At 47.5% G+C, this 18703-nt stretch overlaps 1 protein-coding gene across 1 annotated transcript in view; it reads left to right on the forward strand.

The window, feature by feature from the left end:
- The first annotated feature begins 2537 nt into the window (after positions 1–2537).
- ALDH2 (aldehyde dehydrogenase 2 family member) overlaps positions 2538–18703 on the forward strand; it is a 29245-nt gene continuing 13079 nt past the window's right edge. The window contains exons 1-5 of the mRNA XM_065889995.1: positions 2538–2692; positions 12540–12644; positions 14780–14920; positions 16061–16140; positions 18286–18397. Of these exons, the coding sequence (XP_065746067.1) occupies positions 2573–2692; positions 12540–12644; positions 14780–14920; positions 16061–16140; positions 18286–18397 (558 nt within the window). The 5' untranslated portion in view covers positions 2538–2572. The remainder of the gene's footprint in view (positions 2693–12539; positions 12645–14779; positions 14921–16060; positions 16141–18285; positions 18398–18703) is intronic.

The raw sequence follows: 18703 nt of genomic DNA on the forward strand, positions 1-18703 counted from the left end.
AATGAGGACTGACAGAAAGTATTTGCACTACATGTGACAGAATAATGGTTAATTGCTTTGATATAAGTGAAGTCCCTACAAATCAATTTTAAAGAAACCAACAACCAATCCAATAGAAAAATGAGCAAGGGACATGAACAGTTAGTTTGTAGCACATGAAGAATATGTGACTTTACACAGGCAAAGACACTCAAGCTCATTCCTAAGAAGAGAAATTCAAATTAATGCTATTTTTCATCTACCAGATTAGCAAAGCTAAAAAAATATAATCTGATAAGCTGTATTTGTGAGGGTGTGAGGAAACTCAGACATGATAGGGGGTGGGGCATAAATTGATCAAACCTGTATGGAGAATAATATAGTAATAGCTATACTTAAATTGTAAATATCCTTCAGCTTAGTAGTTCCATTTCTATGAATTTCTCAAGCAAGACAAGGATATACATTGCAGCATTGTTTATAATGACAAAAGATCAGAAACAACCTAAATGGTCATTCAAGAGCACTTTCCTTGGGTGCAGGTACAGAAGATCTCCCACACACATTACTAAGTGAAAAAAGCAAGATGTCTTGGGGAAGGGGAACAGGAAGTGGGGTCTGCGTGCTGCATTCAGAGAAGAGAGGGAGACTCACTTTGCAGTTTATCTCTGCAGCTGATCTCCAAACTTATTTCCCCTTCTTCCTGGGGACATAGCCTGTTTTCTAGACTCCTTTACATGGAGGAATGGCCACATGACTGAATTCTAGCCAATGAAACAGGCTCAGCCCAGAAAAACCTCCCTTGTGCCATCCTTAATGCTTTTTTCTCTTTTGGTTGTCTGGAATGGTGCTGAGACCTAGGGCGACTTTGGGAATCAGGTTTTGACCTCAGAGTCACCTGGAGGGGAACTACTGTGTGAGACTCATGTGGGCAGGGACTTTATTGTGTTTAGCCATCAGAATTTTGTGGCAAATCTATTTTAGCAGCTTTGTTAACTATCACGATATCCTTTTGACATCATATTAGCTCTTCAAAGCAAAACTCTCTCTCTCTGCTGGTCTCCTTCAGACGCTGGATCAACATCTTTGCCTGGTACTTCATACTTGGGCCTTGTTCAACCTCTTTGGCCTCAGTTCCAATGGCTGGAGTCTTAAACAGCTCCCCAGGTTCGAGCCCTAGTCTGGGAAGTTCCCACATGCCTTGGAGCAACTAAGCCCGTGAGCCACAACTACTGAGCCTGCATGCCACAACTACTGAAGCCCGTGCACCTAGAGCCCATGCTCCACAACAAGAGAAGCCACCGCAATGAGAAGCCCGCGCACCACAATGAAGAGTAGCCCCCGCTCGCCACAACTAGAGAAAGCCCATGTGCAGCAACGAAGACCCAACCCAAACAAAAATAAATTAATTAAAAAATATATAATTGGCCAAATGTAAACAAAAACCTGGAAGAACTGTCCTGTATGAGAGATTTAAATCACCTCTTTATTGCACTCCTCCTCATTAGAGAGGATGCCCATACCCTTTCTCTTTGGGTATGTATTTCTGCCTAACTTCTGACTTACATAAATAAACTGCTTCTCTGTGTGTTCTCCCATACAGTTGTGCTGTGTCTCTAATAATAAATTTTGTACCTGATTTTACAGTTTTTGCCTCTTTGAACCATTCTTGCTTTCAAATGGGGGAAGGAGCCAGGGCCACTTTGCTTCTAGCCTCTAGCCCCTGGTGGTCTAGTGGCTAGGATTTCTGGTTTTCATCTAGGCTACCCAGGTTCAATTCCTGGGCAGGGAACTAAAAATCTCTGCTCAGGACCACTCACTGCTGTCTCTCCGAGATCTATCCTTCCCTTCCAAATCCCTCACCACTGCCTCTAAAATCCTTCCACCTCTGGCCCTGCCCACCTCTCTCTTCTCACCTCCCAACCCTCTCCCCCTTGTTCACTGGCCTCCAGTTTTTCCCTTTCTGCAACACAAGTCAGATGTCCCATCTCAAGGCCTTGCCCTTGCTGTTCCTCCCCCTGCAATGCTTCCCTTAGTCACAGGACCTTAACAATTCAGGTCTCAATTCCTAACCAAGGGATTTAAAAGCAGTGCCTTCTGCCCCAACTACCTCTTCACCCTATTCATTTCCTTCACATCCCTTATCACAATCTGAAATTACCTCGTGTTTGGTTTAAGGTTGGCCTCTCCCACTAGAGTGTAAGCCCCCTGAAGTCAGGGCCAGGGTCGCTTCGGTTCTTGCCTGTACACATTAAGGGTTCAGGCACACAGTAGGGGTTCAGCCAACGTGCGGTGAACTCGCCAGATCCTGACACGTTACACCCACGGCGCGCCACGCGCAGGAGGATCAACCTTCGATCCCCATCCGCCCCTTCGCGGGCGCGCGCGCGCGCGCGTATTGGTGGCGAGCGGCCGAGGCGCAGCTCCGCCTGGGGCGGGGAAGGCGCGGGTACGCCCCAGGGCCCCGCCGCGCGCCTGCCCATTGGCGGCCGCGCCGGGGACCGGGAGAGGTCGCGCACGGGGCTGCCCGCCCGGCCGTCCTTCCAGTTCAAGCCGCCAGGGCTCCGCTCGGCACTCCAGCGCGAGCCTCGGCATGTTGCGCGCAGTTGTGCTTGCCGCCGCCCGGCCCTACCAGGGCCGCCGGCTGCTGTCGGCCGCCGCCACCCCGGCCGTGCCGGCCCCCAACCAGCAGCCCGAGGTCTTCTACAACAAGGTGAGTCCGCCCCAGCGCTTTGTTCTCTGGGGACGGAGGCCGCCGGGTGGGAAGGGACTGGATCTCTTCGGGCCTCAGTTTATCCAGCTGGGACTCGAGGAGTTTGCTGCAGTTGCTGTTTCCGCACATCTTCCCTTCCCTGCCTGCGAGCAGTTTGGCCCCTTCGCCGCCCCTGACACCTCGGTTCCATTATGCAGCTGTGACTTTGGCCACTTATTTGTCTTGTCTGGCCGCTGCCCGTTTTCCAGGTCCCATCCCCCGCCCCCTCCCCCATCCCCAGTCGTTATCGGCTTTCGGGCCTTAGTCGTCCTGTGTCTGCGCAGAGTCTTCACGACATCACCCACCCAGAGGACATGTCCATTTAAGACCCTCTTTGCAGGAACAGTTTTGTCTTTTCGTAGTCTTTTTTTTTTTTTTTTTTTTTTTTTTTATGCGTTACGCGGGCCTCTCACCGCTGCGGCCTCTCCCGTTGCGGAGGACAGGCTCCGGACGCGCAGGCTCAGCGGCCATGGCCCACGGGCCCAGCCACTCCGCGGCATGTGGGATCCTCCCAGACCGGGGCACGAACCCGCGTCCCCTGCATCGGCAGGCGGACTCTCAACCACTGCGCCACCAGGGAAGCCCCTTTTCGTAGTCTTTTATCCCTTGACTCATGCCCTCGTCCAAGAACGTCCAAAAGGAAAAACAAAAAGGAGTCCTTTTCAGCTAAGGGTCACCAGTTCGCCGAGAGGCCAAGGCCACGGCCCCGGCCGCTCGGCGTCCTGGCTCTTCCACTGCTGGCAACTGGGAAAGGGTGGAGACCTTCGCTACAACAGCGCAATCCCCAAATGGTGTCTGTGCCTTCCAAGGCTCTTTTTTTGGTCAAAGAAAGGAGGGACTTTCCAGGATAACGTTGACTCCCAGTAGCTGATTTCTTGCTCAGTCAGGACTTGGGAATATTTTCTCTTTTGATCTTTGGGTTTGGGTAAAGTGCTGAAAGTCACAGAGAAGGAAATTGGTTATGAGAGTTCATTTTGTTTGTGTAAAAAGTGTAGTTGCTGCCCTTCTCTGAGCTTCAACTTCTATAAAGTGGGAAGGGGTCAGAGGGTGAGCACAGGGGTTCATACACCACGTGGGCACTTAACAGGAGTAACAGCTCATATTCTCTGTGTACCTCCTTTGCACCTGGCACCAGTCTAAGCATTTACTTGTTGTGCCGTTTAATCCTTAAACAGCCCGGTGGGGTAGGTACTGTGATTATCTCCATTTTACAGTTGAAGAGACTGAGTTACAAAGCGGTTTAGTGAGTTACCCAAAGACTCGAGTCAACGGCAGAGTTGGGGTCCACATCTAGGCCCCCAAGAGTAAGCCGATAACCAGAACCTTCCATGGTACTATTGTTGCAGCTCTGGGTGGGAATAAAGGGGTCACTGCTGACTTAGGATGCTGTAGAGATGGCCCCTGACTGGCTGCTTTCAACAGGGGACCTGCTTGTCTGGTCAGGAGCTTGGCTGCAAATCTGCACAGAGACAGTGGGTAAAGGCACATCTGTGTGATTTAAAGCGGGTTACAAATGGTCATTTGCAAGGGAATAAAAACAAAAGGTAAAATAAGATGCCCTTTGCATAACACAAGCCAAAAAGGCAGCAGCTGCTGCTCCTTAGGCTGCTTAAGGAGGAGTTCATGCTTGGAAGACTTGAACATCAAGCAGAAATATCCTCAAGGGAAAGGCAGCAGCATCCCAAGCCTTTGTGGCCACGGGATCTAATGAAGATCATCCTCCTTTGTGCTTATGTGGAGGTGAGGAAACAGGGTCCAAACGTGCACACAGCTCTGGTCGATAGCACGAGTCCTGTTCTCTAGATTTAGTTCATAAGGTAAGTTGGAGCAGAGTGAAATCTTCCTGCAGCTGCTTTTCTTTATCAGATTTTTTTGAGATCCTAAAAGTAACCCTTGGACTTACCAGCTGGTCCAGTGGTTAAGACTCCACGCTTCCACTGCAGGGAGCCCCTGTTTCGATCTAAGATCCCACAGGCCACGCGGTGCAAGAGAAAAAAAAAAAAGAATGCTATTTAAATAAAAAAGGAACCCTTGCTCACTGTATACAAACGCAGAAGTAAAACTTTCCGCATACCCCATTGCACTCCCTTCAAGAGCACTGTTAACTGGTAGGTCTGTGATCTTGCAGACTTTTTCTTTGCCTCAGTGTGTGTGTGAGAGCGTGCACCAGGTTTTTTTTGCTTTTACTTAAATGAGATCCTTGCACTTACTGTTCTGAAGCTGTCTCATTGAACAATGTATCTGGATTGTCTTCCTAAACTAGTACATTCAGATCTTATTTATTCTTCCCAGGGGTTGCAAAGCAATCCGCATGAGCAGTCCACACTCTGCTGGAACAGGCCCCTTTTAAAGCTTCTTGGGCCATTTTCAGTGTTGAGTTGTTGCAATCCCTGATGGCAAGAATGCCAAGGTCTAATCCTAACATTTTGAGTCTCTTACCAGGAGCTCTAGGTACAAACTAGATCATATGCCTGGACATTTCCCTGGGGATTATTGATTCCTTGACGTTCAGTGAACTGTTCTGGAGTCTGGAGTTTCCCCAGAAGGAGCTGTTCCAGGCTTTGAAGTTGCTTCTATAGGCGCTAGATTTTCTCACCCAAGGGTATTTGGGGGAATGCTGCATTTCAAGCTTGTTGGGTCTCTCCTTGAAGAGGGGGTGGCACAGGCAATAGGTCTTTTCCTTCCCACATCTATTTCATAACCAGAAGAGTCTATAGAGTGGGGTGGTTTGGTCAGCCTTCCTGGGGTCCTCTTGCCTCTACTTGTCCTGGGTGGAGCTGCAGGGTTGGGGGAACTTCTTTGTTGGGTTAGGGAGATTACAGGACAAGTTCCTCCCCCACTCACCAGCAGGGACCTGTATGGGGAGCTGATGATGGCCAGGCTTCATGAAGATCAACATTTCTCATCCTTGGTGGGTTTCAGGGACACAGCTCTGTCAAGGAAACTGATTTTCATTCCTTTTTTCTTCCCTGACTTGGAGAGTAATTAAGGTCTGGAAAGACAACTCAAAGGAAAACTCAAGGGAGTGTGGTTTCAGCAGAGTAATTCCTTTGGATGAGGTGTGACTAATACTTTTCATCTTCAACATCACCAGTTCATGTTGGTTGATAATAATAATGAAGATGAGAAAAATCACTGGACACTATTTCACTCTCTGGACTCAGGCTGCCTGTCACTCAGTAACATCAATCCGGGTAGGTTCACTCATTCAAAAGACACCTCAGCAACCCCAATTCCAACCAACAAAACAGGCAAGAATCCCTGATCATGGGAAGTTTGCATCCTGGAAGACAAGCGAAATGCATAGTATGGAGCAAGCTGATTGATCGGTGCTATGGAGAAAAATAAGGCAAGGAAAGAGGGATATGGAGGGTGGTACAATTACTTAGCTCTGTACCTTAGCTGCTACATCTGTAAAATGGGTAAAAATCCCATCTACATCATATGGTTGCTGTCAGGATAAAAGGGAGGCATCCTTGCACAGCCCTTAGCAAGTGCCTGGCTCATGGCTTCTTGCACCTCCGTATTTACTGCAGCCTTAAATAGGAGATAACAGTGATGCTTTTGAGCTTAGAATATAATGGTGGTATAACTCCATTTTATGCGGGCACTGTTGCAGTTGTAATTTGCTTCCTGGAGGGCTGCGCTAGGTTGCGGTAAAGTTGAATGGGAGTTCGGGGTGAATTAAATTTGTGTCTTGGGAACTCCCTGGCATTCCAGTGGTTAGTTTTCTGCGCTTTCACTGCCAGGGTTCAATCCCTGGTCGGGGAACTAAGATCCTGCAAGCTGCGCCTTGTGGGCAGGAAAAAAAGATTGTGTCTCTATTCTTAACCTTTTGACCACAACATTCAGGAACTAAAGAGAAAACTGACAAAAAGAGAATTAAAAAAGGGTCTCTCCTTATATCGAATTTTCTGATTCCAATAGTAATACATCCTCAGTACAAAAAGTCAAGCATTACAGAAGTATGTGAGGTGGAAATTCACTGGACATATACATAGGCACATATAGATGTTCATTGCTGCATATTAGCAAAAACCAAGAAATAAGGCAGCCTGCCTTCCATGGGGAAACAGATGAACAACATATGTTACAGCTATAGGAAAGAATAATTCTGTGCACACAGTAAAGGAATTAGCTGGAACCGTATGAATAATGGATCTCAAAAACAATGTTTCAAGAGGGGAAAATGTCTAGTACTCTGAGTGATGTGAAACTAATTAAAATTATCAAAACAGACTTTCTATCAAATGTGGATAAACATAGGTCCATATAAATGGCTAAAAATGTCCTGGAAGGAAAATGCTCCTTGGCGTGAGGGCAGGGCTGCATAAGGAACCTGCTTGTGGGCAGTGATTCAAGGGGACTTTAAATGTTTTATTTCTTTAAAAATAAGTGGCCTATAAGCTAATATAAAAATGAAAAAGAAAAGAAAAACAGTCCTCTGATATCCCACCCCTGCAGATAATCACTGCTAACAGGTGGTATATACAGAATAGGAGTTTGATTTATCTTGTTTTCCTTGAGAGATTGTTATGGAATGAGCCAAAACCTGTGTTGGGCTAAGCAGTGGTTTGGAATGGCTGTGTGCTGAGTGAGTCAAGTGACATATCTCCACACTGATCACGTTGCTTTTATTGCTTGTTTAGGAGTTTTAAGATCTTTGTAGAAATAACAGAAAGTCCAGGAATGTGAGACCAAAGGCCCTGGGGGATGAGGAAAGAATGTTCAGGGAGACATTCTGGGGGAGGTGGCTGCCCTTGGCCTTAACCCCAAACTAACCCCGAGGTACCTAAATGATTGTGTGGATAAGTGTGAATGTGGGTGGCATTCCATGTTTATGTTTCTCTCCTTATGATCTGTTTTCTCTTAGACATAAATTACCCAACTGCCACTGAAAAAGCAGTTGCCAGCAGGATTCACCCCAGGATAGAAAGCCACAGCATTTCCTCACTCCTTCTTAGGGAAAATAACATATTCCAGGGGTGTAGATTTCCTAGGTAACAGATCCCTAATTCTTTCATGCATCAAAGCTTGAAAATAAAGTCTTTCTAGGATGGGTCCTGCATCTGTAAATTGGAGCTGCTGAGTGGCATTTAACCTTTTTTGGCGACCTTGGGCAGATTATGACTGTCCATTGCCATGGGGTGGAGGTGGCACTAGAATATCACTCTGTCCTCACTTTGGTTAAGAGTCCTCTCCAGGGTCCTGCAGTCCTGCTCCCAGGTCTACTGTCCTGCCCCAGCTTCTCACCCCTCCCCACAAGTTTCTGTTTGCAGTTCCTAATCCGCAGGGGCCTGGAATAGAAGATATCCGAGGAAGCCACGGATCATGTTATCCTCCAACTCAGTAATTCTAAATACAGTAACCTGCCGCAGCTTTGCAAAGATGCATGTCTAAGGATGTTTGCAGCAGCAGCACTGTCAGGAATACAGGCAGGCCTCGTTTTATTGTGCTGTGCTTTATTGTACTTTGTAGATACTGCGTTTTTTACAAATTGAAGGTTTGTGGCAACCCTGCATTGGGCAAGTCTACTGGCGCCATTTTCCCAACAGCATTGGCTCACTTCCTGTCTCTCTGTCACATTTTGGTAATTCTCACCACATTTCAAATCCTCCACCAGCAAAAAGATTATGACTTGCTGAAGGCTTGGAGGATGATTTTTTTAGCAATAAAGTTTTTTTAAAAATTTAATTTATTTATTTATCTATTTTTGGCTGCATTGGGTCTTCGTTGCTGTGCCTGGGCTTTCTCTAGTTGTGGCGAGCGGGGGCTACTCTTTGTTGCGGTGCACAGGCTTCTCATTGCAGGGGCTTCTCTTGTAGAGCACAGGCTCTAGGCGCGTGGGCTTCAGTAGTTGTAGCACGTAGGCTCAGTAGTTGTGGCTCGCAGGCTCTAGGTGCAGGCTCAGTAGTTGGGGCGCACGGGCTTAGTTGCTCTGCGCATGTGGGATCTTCCTGGACCAGGACTTGAACCCACGTCTCCTGCATTTGCAGGCGGATTCTTAACCACTGTGCCACCAGGGAAGCTCCAGCAATAAAGTATTTTTAAATTAAGGTATGCACATTGATTTTTTTAGATATCATACTATTGCACCCTTAATAGACTGTGGTATAATGTAAACATAGCTTTCATATGCACTGGGAAACCAAAAGATTCATGTGACTCCCTTTATTACAATACTTTATTGCGATGGTCTGGACTGAACCCAAAGCATCTCTGAGGTCTGCTTGCAGTGAAAACTTTTCCTAAAAGTGCATTTGTAGGACATGATTAAATAAATTGCGGTCCGTTAGTTTTGAAGATTGCTATGTTGCTTAAAATAATGAGGCAGATATGCCTGTGGAATAACGTCCAAGATAAACTTACTCATAAAAGCAAGTTACAGAATAAAAGTCCATTATCGGACTTCCTGGTGGCACAGTGGTTAAGAATCCAGTGCAGGGGACACAAGTTCAATCCCTGGTCTGGGAAGATCCCACATGCATAGAGCAACTAAGCCTGCGTTCCACAACTGCTGAGCCTGCGCTCTAGAGCCCGCGAGCCACAACTACTGAGCCCGCGTGCTGCAACTACTGAAGCCAGCATGCCTAGAGCCTGTGCTCTGCAACAAGAGAAGCCACCCCAGTGAAAAGCCTGCGCACCGCAATGGAGAGTAGCCCTCGCTCACTGCAACTAGAGAAAGCCCGTGCGCAGCAATGAAGACCCTACGCAGGCAAAAATAAATTTATTTTAAAAAAAAAGTCCATGATCCCCACTGAGAATGGATACTCCCCACATCTGTCCCGTTCCCTCCAGGACCCCAGCACCAGTGCAGGTCCTGGCACACAGTAGGTGCGGAACCCAGAGCCCCCTCTGTTCTCCCCCACCCTCTCTCTGCAGCCACGGGGCCCTTTTGGTTCCTCGTGTCCCCAAGCCCCTGCCTCAGGTACCCCCTCTGGTCCTCACTGTTGCCTGCTTGTTTCTGCTTCTCTCTTCATTTGCTTGTTGATCATGTCTCTCCTTCCGGGACTTTGGTTCAACGAGCCAGGACTTGGCTGTTTCACTCAGTGCCCAGCATGGCAATGGCACTTGGTTAACACTTAACCACTGCATGGATGAGTGAATCCAACTTATAAAATGCAGTGAGATGTATTTATTAAAATGTAGAGAAAATAGAGCATTTTGATGGAAAAGCTCTATGAGTTTTGCCAGCAGTCCAGATTCAAAGTGTCAGCTTCTGATGCCATGAGGCTGTCTGTCCCTCTGCTTCTAGAAACTATAATGGGGAAGTGTGAGCCCGGTAGGACCCCCTCCCAGGGAGAGTGAGTTAACATGTTATGTAAGTTAGGCGTTGGGTTTTTGGCCGAGCGGTTATGAAGCATTTGGCCTAGAGTCCACTCTTGTGTTTATTCAAGATGAGTCACTGTGAAGCTCTCCTCACTTGAAGCAGAACTTTGGCAGAGGCTTAGTATGAGAACGGTTCTCACCCTAGCTCCCCCTCCCCAAGGAGGGTACCACTGAAGTCTGGCTTTAGGAGAAGGGAAGTGGGAACTCTAAACAGAAGGAAGATTCCAGGTTCCTGCAAACCCCAGCTTATCCTATTAGTTAGAAGGGAGGATGGACTATTGAAAATCCAGCAGTGGAGAGTGACTCAACAAATCCAGGGCATTGAGAGGCAGACAGGGACCAGGGAGTGCTCTTTCCAGGGTCCTAGACAAGATCAGGGGACGGTGTGGGCCCCGCCCAGGGAGGAAGGGGTGAGGACCTGGGGAGTTTAACCAGACTGGCCCACTCTCCGCTTCATACTTCCTGATCTTTGCAAAATAACAACGAAAACTTTTTCAGGATAAACTAATTTAGTATGCTGCTGTGCAGGTATCTGGAGTAGTGTACTGACTGTGGTGGTGAGACACACTGTGTGTGGGGTCCTGGCTTAGGAGCTTACACCCCTCGTTGAATTTAGTCCTCACGTTTAAGCCCCCGGATGTGTCATCCCCAGAGACTGATGAAGCATCTGGAAAGGAAGGGATTGGCCCCAAGGTCACAGCTTGTGAGGGGTAGAGCCAAGATTTGAACACATGTCTGTCTGGCTTAGAGGCTGGTGCTTTTTATAGCACCCATAATAAAAACTCAAAATCAAACTTGCAGCAGGGCAGTTAAGTAAACCATAAAGATGGAGATTAGGAAACAAGAGTTCTGACCTCCTCGAAGGCAGACATGGGCTCTGACTGGAGTCTGGAGTTGGGGGGAAGAACTGGGCAAAGAGCACAGGCCTTGGAGTTCTGAAGACCTGGGTTCAAATCCCAGCTCTGCTCTCACTGCTGTGTGACCTTGAGCAGGTGGCTTGACTTCTCTGTGCTTCAGTGTCCCCCAACTGTAGGGAGGATGCAGCGTACCTAGGTTTGCTATGAGGTTTAAATGGGAATGATCCAGTAATGGAAAGCTTCTGGTACAGGGGCTGCCACATAATGAGTAGCCAGGAACAGTCAATAGCCATTTCCATGACATGCAGGTGATGGGTAGATCATTCACATGGTTCCAGGTGCTGACATCTTGGTCAGCAGAAGGAAACAGTACAAGGCCAGCCAGGCTCACCCCCACCCACTGCGGCCTGCCTTTCTCTGTAGCTGACCTCCTCCTTAAAGTGCTTCAGCGAATCGGTGTGAGGCTGTGAAACCTGAGCCAGGGCCTTTGCACTTGCTGTTCCTGCTGCCTGGATGGCTCATCCTCCCATTCTTCCCATGGCTGGCTCCTTTTCATCAGTCAGGGCTCAAGTCAAATGTCTGCTCTTCAGAGAAACCCTCCCTGACCATCCCAGCTAGAGCTCTCTCTCTTCCTCCACTTCGGTACTCTCTATGGATCCTGTTTTTCTCCTTTGCACTTATGACTGCAGTCTGAGACTGCCTTGTATATTTGATTGCTTCTTTATGTTCTGTGCCTACCAGAACGCCAGCTCCATGAGAGAAAAGTTCCTGAGTTTGGTTCCCACTGTGTCCTCAGCCCTAGAACCGTGCCTGGCCCATTGCAGGTGTTCACTAAATATTTACTGAATGGATGAAAGAATAATCTAACTTGGTTCTCATAACAACCCTACTACAGTAGTGTGGTAGAGGAACAGTGGTTGCCAATTCTTCATTGCTCCTCCCAGGCAGAGGTGGAGGCTCTCCTCCCTCCCTGTGAATCTGGACTGGGCCTGTGACTCATGCTGACCAATGGAATTGGTGGCAGAAATAAGGCCATGTGACTTCTGAAGCTAGGTCTTAAGAAGCCTTTCAGCTTTTGCCTGGTGTCTTGGAATACTCTCTAGGGAAGCCAGCTGTCATGTGAGAGGTCTGACTAGCCTGAGTCTGCCATACAGTCAGGAAGCCCAAGCAACCATGTGGTGCCAGACATATGAGTGAAGAAAGTATCTTGCACCTGCAGCCCCCGGTGCCCTCGCTCTGCAACCACATGACCGAGCCCTGCCCAGCTGAGCCTAATCAATGGACACAACTGTGAGAGATAATAATAAAGCATTTTAAGCTACCAACTGTTGAGATGATGTTACACAGCAGTATATACAGATTACTGATAAGAAAGGAACATAGTCTTCATTTCTCAGGTCAAAGAAACCAGGGCATTGAAAGGTCAAATGACTTACCCACAGTACTTGGCAGAGTGGGTGCTCCAGCTTGAATTGTCTCCAAGGCCTGTGCTTCTAACTTCTAGGCCACATCCCTCTGAAGCTAATTCCTATTTGTTCTTTCTGATTTTTTTTTTTAACATGGCTGGTGGTCAGTATCAGGTTGAGAGCTGATCCTGAGGACTTTCTTCCTTCTCATTGTAGATCTTCATAAACAACGAGTGGCATGATTCTGTCAGCAAGAAAACTTTCCCCACCATCAATCCATCCACTGGGGATGTCATCTGTCACGTAGCTGAAGGGGACAAGGTGAGATATGGTAACTTAACTTCAGGGCAGGGCTGAGTGGGTTGGGGGTGCACAAGGACGGTTTCATTCTCTAACATGTTTTTTTATGGTTGAAACTGTGTGTGTATTACTTTCATAACTAAAAATGCCAATTAAACTTTTTGAGTTAAGTGAAACCACAGAAACTCTTCCTTGCAGGTAAAAGTGCTAGATTGTACCCGGGTTCAAGAATTCATACAGTTGTGCAAAGAAGATGTGGCACACAAATACAATGGAATACTACTCCACCATAAAAAGAAACGAAATTGAGTTATTTGTAGTGAGGTGGATGGACTTAAGAGTCTGTCATACAGAGTGAAGTGAGAGAAAAACAAATACCGTATGCTAACGCATATATATGGAATCTAAAAGAAAAAAAGGTACTGATGAACCTAGTGGCAGGGCAGGAATAAAGATGTAGACAGACGTAGAGAATGGACTTGAGGACACGGCGGGGAGGGGGAAGCTGGGGCGAAGTAAGAGTAGCATCGACATATATACACTACCAAATGTAAAATAGATAGCTAGCTAGTGGAAAGCAGCAGCATAGCACAGGGAGATCAGCTCCGTGCTTTGGGACAACCTAGAGGGGTGGGATAGGGAGGGTGGGAGGGAGGCTCGAGAGGGAGAGGATATATGTGTGCATGTGGCTGATTTCACTTTGTTGTGCCACAGAGGCTAGCACAGTCTTGTGAAGCAGGTTATACACCAATAAAGATATATTAAAAATAAAATATAAAAAAATTCATACAGTTGCAGAATTGTAGACTTGGAATTTAATTTGAGAACATCTAATCCGATCTGTCCATTTCAGACCTGGAAGTTGAAGGTCAGAGAAGGGAAGTACAGAGCTAGATGGAAATCTTCTTCAGCAGAATTCAGATCTCCTGAGATCTAGCTATGGTGTCTATAGTATATTTGGATTTGATTATATATATCCATAGTAATGAAAAAACAGTAATACTAATTTTAAAGTTAAAAATTAGACTTTCAGGGGCTCCCCTGGTGGCGCCATGGTTGAGAGTCCGCCTGCCGATGCAGGGGACACGGGTTCGTGCCCCGGTCCGGCAAGATCCCACATGCCGTGGAGTGGCTGGGCCCGTGAGCCATGGCCGCTGAGCCTGTGCGTCCGGAGCCTGTGCTCCGCAATGGGAGAGGCCACAACAGTGAGAGGCCCGCGTACCGCAAAAAAAAATATTAAACTTTCAGTAAAAAACATTTCATTTATTAAAATAGAAAAAGCATTAAAAATAATTCAAGAATGCCTCCTGTCCTCTGCTTTAAAACAGTCTTCTATATGTACATTTAAGGCCTTTCTCCCTTTGCTAAAGGAAAGTGTGAATACTTTCCTGGCTCATAGAGTAGTCTAATGGTAAATGTATTTAATATTAATGAAAACTATGCTCCGTACCTCCTGATAACACATCTCCCTATATGGAAAATGGTAGCTGTGTTGATTTTATTGCTTTCCCAGGAGAGGGAAGCTGGTTAAACCTGCATTAGTTGGAGACTGCCAGTCGTCTCCGAAGGAATGGTTAATTTCACTGGGCTTGTTTTGAAAGGAAGAGGGGAAAAATGGCCAATTTCTAAGTGCTGATCCCTGAGTGCCTCTCCCTACTTAACTCTTTGGGGGATTTTTTTTTTTTTTTTTTTGTGGTACACGGGCCTCTCACTGTTGTGGCCTCTCCCGTTGCGGACCACAGGCTCCAGACGCGCAGGGTCAGCAGCCATGGCTCACGGGCGCAGCTGCTCCGCGGCATGTGGGACCTTCCCGGACTGGGGCACGAACCCGTGTCCTCTGCATCGGCAGGCGGACTCTCAACCACTGCGCCACCAGGGAAGCTCCCCTCTTTGGGGGATTTTGAAATGGAAATCCGGAAATGGAAACCATCAGGATCCTCATTCCCACCATGACTGCTGGGAAGGAGAGAAGCCCAGTCATTTAATTCTGAAGCTGGTCAAACAGAGCCCTTTTGAGGCTGGGAGGAACTGTTTGGGGCAGTTCCCACACAGGCATTGACCGAAGCTCCTGTGGGCACGTTCGGCAGCGGGGCAGGAGGTATTTGGAGGTGGTTATTGCTGAGAAGGCCTGAAGTACCTTGGTGGGTGTTTTCCAGGAAGACGTGGACAGGGCAGTGAAGGCTGCCCGGGCTGCATTCCAGCTGGGCTCGCCCTGGCGCCGCATGGATGCGTCCAAAAGGGGCTGGCTGCTGAACCGCCTGGCTGATCTGATTGAGCGGGACCGGACCTACCTGGCAGTAAGTTCTCCGCCCTCTCCCCTCTCATCCCACATGGCGAATGGATATCCCACGGATAGCCAGGAAAGTGTTGCCTTGCTGACAAGTAACTGGCCAGAATGGCGTAGGCTGGACACCTTTGGGGTACCCTCCTGTACCAACCTGGGAAGCCTCAGTGTTTCCTTTGATGCAGTGGGTTTGGCTAAGAAAGGAGGAGACTCGGGTGGGGAGGGGGCTATGATGGGGAAGCCTTCCTGGAGAGAGACCCCCCAGAGGGATGGACACCTCTCCCAGACCCTCTCTGTGTGGTGGGCCTCCTCCCTGTCTGCAAGAGGCAGAAGAAACCAGGAGGCAATACCCTCTCCTCCCCCAGTCCATACTGCACATAGCAGCCAGAGTGAAGCTTCTAGAAGGCAAATTATACCATGGCATGGCACTCTGCTCTTAAGCCTTCCATTACATTCTGTGTCCTTAGGATAAAGCCCTGTTCCTTCAACATAATCTACTAGGCCTTCCTGATCTGGCTCTATCTCCCAACTGTGGCCCTCACACACACAGCTCAACTCACCAGCTTTCCCTCAACTTCTTCGCTGCCAAGCTTTGGGCCTTTGCACATGCTGTTTCCTTTGCCCATGGTACTCTTCCCTTTGTCACCATTCATACCTTCCCCTTTGCCTTGTTCCTCCTACATATCCTTCAGGTTTTAGCCTAAAGGGTGCTTCTCAGGCTGGAGTTTCTCCAACTGGGTTGGGCACTTTGTAACACTCTTTTAACACTTGTGACTAATTCATGTCATTATTTGCTGGCTTTTTGCTCTTTTTTCTTTTTAACATCCTTATTGGAATATAATTGCTTTACAAAGGCATTTTGTTCTATAAGCTCCATGATCGCCTCTGTATTCCTAGCACCTGGATCCGCCATAGAGTAGAAGCTTGAAAAAAATATAGTGAAATGATTGAATGAGAAGTTGGTGCATCCTTCCTCCCATCCCCCTCCTCTTGCTCCCTGCCATTGAAGAGGCCCAGAAATGCCTCAAAATTTAGCACAAAGGGGCCACCAGCCCTTCTCAGACCATGCTGAGCCTCAATGCTGTTTGTCACCTGATTTACTGATTCATTCCTGTGCCCCTGTGTCCGTGTTGATCTTGTTGTCTTTGCTCAGGCCTTGGAGACCCTGGACAACGGCAAGCCCTACGTCATTTCCTACCTGGTGGATTTGGACATGGTTCTCAAATGTCTCCGGTATGGGCTCAGGCTTCCTGTTCTTTGTTCTGGCCGTGCCAGAGGGGAGGGAGTGTTGCTGGAGGGGTGGAAACAGAATAATGTAAAAGGATCCACAGGAGTTGGAGAAATGTATTCTAGTTAGACTCCATCTCATGGGAATCATCCCTCAATACCAAAACTGTAATTGAGTCATACACGTTTTCTCTTTCAGTTTTGGTAATTTATATGTTAGTTGGAATTTGTCCATTTCTTCTAGGTTATCTAATTTGTTGACTAGAGTTGCACATAATATTCTCTTATAATGATTTTTATCTCGTTTTTACAATGTCCCCACTTCCATTTCTGATTTTAGTTATTTGTGCTTCTCCCTTTTTTTCTTAGTCTGGCTAAAGGTTTGTCAATTTAGTGAATGTTTTCAAAGAACCAGCTTGTGGATTTGTTGATTCTCTGTTGTTTTTCTGTTTTTCATTTCACCTGTCTCTGCTCTGATCTTCATTATTTGCTTCCTCTTGCTAGCTTTGGGTTTAGTTTAATCATAAACATTTTAATAACCAAGAAATACAAGATGAGGAATAAGAGCTTTGTCAGAGCCCTTGGGTCATAGGTAACAGGAACTCACTCAGCCTAAGTTGGGCAACTGTGGAGAGTGAGGGGTCTGAAATCCAGAAGGCCATTCAGTCTAACTGCTGCCTACTTGCTTCCTTCTTCTCTCGACTACACTGGCCTCTCCTGGGGCCAGTCTGCATGTTGGAACCCGGCTGCTCACACCTGGGCTGGCTGCTGTATGAGTGCTTCCGGTCAGACTAAGCTGCAGTCCCTTAGTCCTCGTGCCAAATTCCTGGAAGGGGGGCCCTGACTGGCTGGCCTTGAGTCTGACCAGATGTGGTTCAGGTGGACAGATCATTGTTCAAATAATGGCTCCTCCGTGACCATGTGGACAGAGGTGGAGGGGAAGAAGCGGTGCCAGAAAAGTATGGGTTGGACAACAAAACTGTAGTTATCCCTCATAACAGGGTTTCTCAACCAGGGCAATTGCGTCTCCCAGGGGACAGTGGCTAATGTCTGGAGACGTTTTTGGTTGTCACAACTGGGAGGGAGGGGTGCTACTGGCATCTAGTGCATAGATGCCAGGGATGCTTTAAAAATCCTGCAGTGCACAGGACAGCCTCCCACAGCAAAGAATTTTCCAGCCCCAAATGGCAGCAGTGCCAAGATAGAGAATGCTCTGCAAGGATGCCCCAGAGGGAGCAGCCTGGTGAACAGCAGGCAGAGCCCCAGGCCTTCCTGTGCTTTAGCAGAGTGCCTCTGTGCCCATTAAATACCTGTTCTGAGGCGTGCAAACACACATAATACAGACCTGGGAAGACGGGAGCAGCGATGCCTTAATTTGTTCAGATTGGCAACTCCGTGGCTGTTTTTCTCCCTGGCGTCACAAACCTATGTTCACACCCAGGTCAAGTCTGGTCTCAGGCTAACCTCAGCAGACACATTCATTTCAGAAATCTCTCTTTTACACTGCATGTTGCATCTCTCCCCCATCTTCCATTCTTCCTACTTCCCTGAAAATCATCACATACTATAAACACATGACTCTTCTTTTCCCCCCAGCTCTTATTTGCTGTGTTTTTGCCATTTGTGTCCCTATGTGTCTGGATAGTAAGCTTTACAGGGTTGGGACCCAGTCATTGATTTGTTTCTGGTCACTGTTCACTCAGTCTTAGTACGATGCTTCTGCACACAGCAAGTGCCAGCTGTTAGATGGGTTTGCACTTTCCCACTAGAGTCAATCCATGGTTCTCAGATGCTAATCTGTGGTACTGGGCTGGTGCGACAGTCACAGTTTAATAAATCTGAATGTTTATTAAAAACACTGATTCCTGGGCATCAGCCCCAGAGTCAGTTGAGTAGGTCAGAAGTGGGTACCTGGAATTTGGTATTTTTTATGAGCACCCCAGGTGATTCTGAGGCTTAGAGGTTAGTTACTGAGAATGAATTATTGTGACCCTAGCAGTTAGTTAAGTCTTTCTGGAAATAAGCCCAGAGCCAGGGCAATAATCAGAAAGACCCAGTTGGACCAGTTTGAGTCTTCTCTTTCTGCCAGAGTTTACAGGGGTCCCTGACAGTCATTGACGGAGTTTGGAATTTTTTTTTTTTTTTTTTAAGTTACTATGCAGGCTGGGCTGATAAGTACCACGGAAAAACCATTCCCATCGATGGGGACTACTTCAGCTACACCCGCCATGAACCTGTGGGAGTGTGCGGGCAGATCATCCCGGTGAGTGTTAGACTCATAATAAACAAATGAAGGTTTATCAGGAGTGCTGTGAGAGGCAGCAATCTTGGGCAGGTTCATTGCCAAGGTGGGAGGGTCTGTGGGGTGATGTTGGAAGGCGGCCTGGGCAGTGGTTGAGAACATGGTCTTTAACAAAGCCAACCAGCCCTGCCACGGGTGAACTCTGTGACCTTGGGCAAGTCACTTATCCCCCTAGGACTTGGTTTCCTTATCTGAAAAGTGGAAGTGATAGTAGCTGTCTTAGGGCAGTAGGGAGGATTGAAGGCGATGATGTAGCATGGCGCCTAG

The sequence above is a fragment of the Phocoena phocoena genome, chromosome 13 (genome assembly GCF_963924675.1).
Source record: "Phocoena phocoena chromosome 13, mPhoPho1.1, whole genome shotgun sequence".
NCBI lineage: Eukaryota > Metazoa > Chordata > Mammalia > Artiodactyla > Phocoenidae > Phocoena > Phocoena phocoena.